The sequence below is a fragment of the Macrotis lagotis genome, chromosome 1 (assembly GCF_037893015.1).
Source record: "Macrotis lagotis isolate mMagLag1 chromosome 1, bilby.v1.9.chrom.fasta, whole genome shotgun sequence".
Lineage (NCBI taxonomy): Eukaryota > Metazoa > Chordata > Mammalia > Peramelemorphia > Peramelidae > Macrotis > Macrotis lagotis.
Window position 1 is genome coordinate 438,268,133 of NC_133658.1, and position 3,687 is coordinate 438,271,819.

At 37.9% G+C, this 3,687-nt stretch overlaps 1 gene segment (V, D, J or C); it reads right to left on the reverse strand.

The window, feature by feature from the left end:
• Positions 1 to 888: 888 nt before the first annotated feature.
• Positions 889 to 1,828, reverse strand: LOC141506477 (immunoglobulin heavy variable 3-7-like). The segment is given in 2 exon segments: positions 889 to 1,622; positions 1,710 to 1,828. Coding segments are annotated over 2 exon segments (447 nt in total).
• Positions 1,829 to 3,687: the final 1,859 nt, after the last annotated feature.

Below are 3,687 nucleotides of genomic sequence, written 5' to 3' on the forward strand. Positions count from 1 at the left end.
GACCTTTCTAGGCACAGAGAAACTCCTCAGAATTATCACTTTGCAAGGTGTCTTTGGGTCTGAAAATAATTTAACAGGACCCAAATGCTTGAATCTGGGTGTCACAGATATACTATCAATTTATCTAAGGTTCACAAAGCACCCTTGTTAGCCTAATCATCTTGTTGTATCTGTAAAATTTTTGCGTCTTACAGGGACTGCCTCCCCTTTCCCCAGATGCAGCTGGAACCATGATAGTAAATGTCACTCCCTCAAACCTGTGGGAAGCCCATGAATTCACAACTCCCTCCAACTCAGGAAATATGTTAGGACATAACACAGAGACCCTGACCTTTTCCACTCTGTCTAGCCCCCTATCTATACAGAACCATATGTTTACATTTGTTTGTATGACAAGAAAATATATCTACCTACTATGTTTGTTTCTGTATCCCAGCTTACCCTCAGCAACCACATCCTGAAAACATTAAAATAACCCTATCTCCTGAACAATCAGGTACTATCTGATTTGGGTACTTTTCATCCCCAGGCAGTCCCAGGGAAATTAAACTTCTTCAAACTTAACAAATTTTGGTGTCCATATCACTCTTTCTGTTCAACACTATCACTGAGATTAACAGATAGTACTGACACAGGCCAAGTCAACATTTGGGAGGTCGGAGACAAGCAGTACACAGCAAACTGACAATATTTTCACAAGGAAATTATTAACTATTAGATAAAAGATAAGAGATTTATTTTGATCAGAAACATATAGATCAGATTTATTCATTCTAATTACAGTATAACAATTAGGAAAATATATTAGCTTTGCAATTATGTATAGAGAGATAGCAAAAGAATGAAAGACAGAGAAATAGATTTATAGATATAGATACCAAAAAATATCTAAACTAGAGGTGGATATATCTAACAAGAGAACACTATATATAAAATTGGCGTAGCATACATAGAGTATTTGTAGCATAATTCCTGATTTTTCTCAAGTTTGAAAACTTCAGGCAAATTAGTCACCATAAACAAAATATGTAAACTTTCAAAAGAATAAAAGTTTTCTCTGTGTCTGTGGACATCAGAAATAAGAACAATTCTCAAGGACACAAAGAAGAAAGATAGATAAACAAACAGGATAGGTGTCCACTGCTATCAGGAAGAAACTCGAACCTTGAAAATATTTTCAGCCTCATATTTCACCTGTTATAGTGAATGGTCTCTTGGGGCTCATTTTTCTTGAGTTTCCTCTTGAAACCCTGCTCCACAAGGCCTGCTGGAGGGAGGTTTATGGCTGGTCTCCTGATGCTTTTTTCTCACTGTGTCTCTTGCACAGTAATACAAGGCTGTGTCCTCAGCTTTCAGGGAAGTCATCTGCAGCTGCAACAGGTTGTTGCTGTTGTCCCTGGAGATGGTGAACCGGCCTTTCACAGAGTCTGCATAGTATTTGTTTGTTGCATCATTACTAATACTGGAAACCCACTCCAGTCCCTTCCCTGGAGCCTGGCGGAACCAGCTCATGTAATAGCTACTGAAGGTGAATCCGGAGGCTTTGCAGGAAAGATCAAGAGATCCTCCAGGCTGCCTCACATCTCCCCCAGACTCCTCCAGCAGAACATCACAATGCACTCCTGCAAACAAAGAAACATTGAAGACAATAGTCATATAAATACATTACTTCAAAAAGTTTCCTTAATCATAAGACAAGACAAAATCACCTTGTAAAATAGTCAGAATGAAGATCCCATTCAGTACAAGACCCATTGTCCAGGCTCTTCAGTGGGGTTCCTTAGGCAGTCCAAGACCCCACGGAAGATAAGCTCCTTTCCCAGAGCTGCAGGTTGGTTTTTGTTGATGTTCATCCTCAGAGGGAGGAGTTCAATTTGCATGTTTGTCTCTGTTCAAAATGGAGGAATGAACTGCCTCCCAGTATGCTGAGTCCCCTCCCTGAGAGAGAGGTTCCCCTAAATCCCTGGAAAAGACCAGCAACAATGGGAGTACAGATATTATTTGTAAGGACCCAGTGTTTATCCTTTATCATTCCAATCTATTCTCAATAATAAGCGAATGTTCATTAGACTATTCTATGTTCAGATACCTTACTAGGTTATCCCAATACCTTTCCACACTGGAAAGGCACCCCGTTACTTGACTTTGTTTATCCTTAGAAGGGATTGAATGTATCTGGGGGGATTATTGGAAGAGGGGTGGATAGGCAGATTTCTCCAATGATGTCTAGTCATTACCACTTGCTTATAGGGCTTATTTTTTTGTTTATTCTCTTTTGACCTATATTCGTGTGTATTATTTAACCCAATGCCATTCACAGTCCCTTTCTTTACAGCCTCTAATGTGTCAGCATGAGAAAATTGATTGTTAAGTTTTCAGGGAGAGCAGAAATCATCAGACTCTGAAAATCAGAGCTGGATTCATAAGCTTTTATTTTATTTGTTGAGAAATAACAATGGCAAAAAAAGTTCATGATGTAGATTAAACTTCAAAGTACATTGTATTTTGCATACAATGTTATCCCCTGCAGAGCTGATTTCTACATTTTAACTTTTAATTTAAATTTTACAATTTACAATTTATTTTAAATTTAAAAATTTTCATAGTCTCTGTCCCTTCTTGAGTTGGGGAGAATTGATAGAGAAGGGATGGGGCATAACCAAGCCTGCTGAATCTATTGGACCATCCACAAAGGACCCGTTTTGTTTTTCACATGAAAGATATCCTGCAGATAATGTTATAATCTTTTAGAGAATGGGACCAATTCTAAGCTGAGCCTCAGTCTGCAGGGAGCTCCATCCAAAACAACAAAAAAAAAATTGCTGCCACCTACTGTTCTCAGTGGAATATGGAGAGAAATCACTTTGGGTCGATTATTTCTACTTTTATGTTAATTCTTTACTCATGAGGGAAAAGCTCTCCTAATCAGGATCCCTAAGAATGCTGACAAAAATACAAATTTCTTGCTCATCAACCTGTGCGATTGGAAGGAAACAGGAACTGGATCAGTTGATTTATCTTTTTTCTTCCTCTGCATTAAATCTTACATTTCCATCATGATATCGTTGCCACACAACTTATAGAGTAAAGAACAATTCAAATCACCTTATGGAATGGAGTTTCTCTGTTCTTACAAAATATATTTTGTCTTCCTATGCCCGAAGAAACTAATTGAAGCTCTATTATCTTCAACTTATCTTTAGTTTAAGGCACTTTTCAACCCTTTATAAACTACCTCGGATCTCACACTTTTCTTTCCTCTTTCCATATGGCTACCAAGGTGGTATTGAAACATACTCCTGCCATATTTAATGAACCGCTAAGTCTCCCTGCTTACTCTAACCTTTAATATAAACTGTAATAATGCTGTTATCTTTTTTCATAACCTGATCCCAAATCATCTTTGTCACTTTGTTATATACTGGTTGTTTCACTGAAGTTCAGTTAAACAAGCCTTCCCCCATTCCTTTCGAATGATGCTCATTCTCTGGTTTTCATATAGTCTTACAAGGTCTGTTCTCTATTACTAGGATCACTGCTCCTTATCTCCACTTTATTTAATTCCTTGATTCCTTCAAAGATCATCTCAAGTGCCTTTCTATGTGAGGTCTTTCCTGCTTCCCTACATTTGGGAATGCGCTCCACTGGAGTTTTTTTATACTTATCTTTATATAGTCCATAAATATA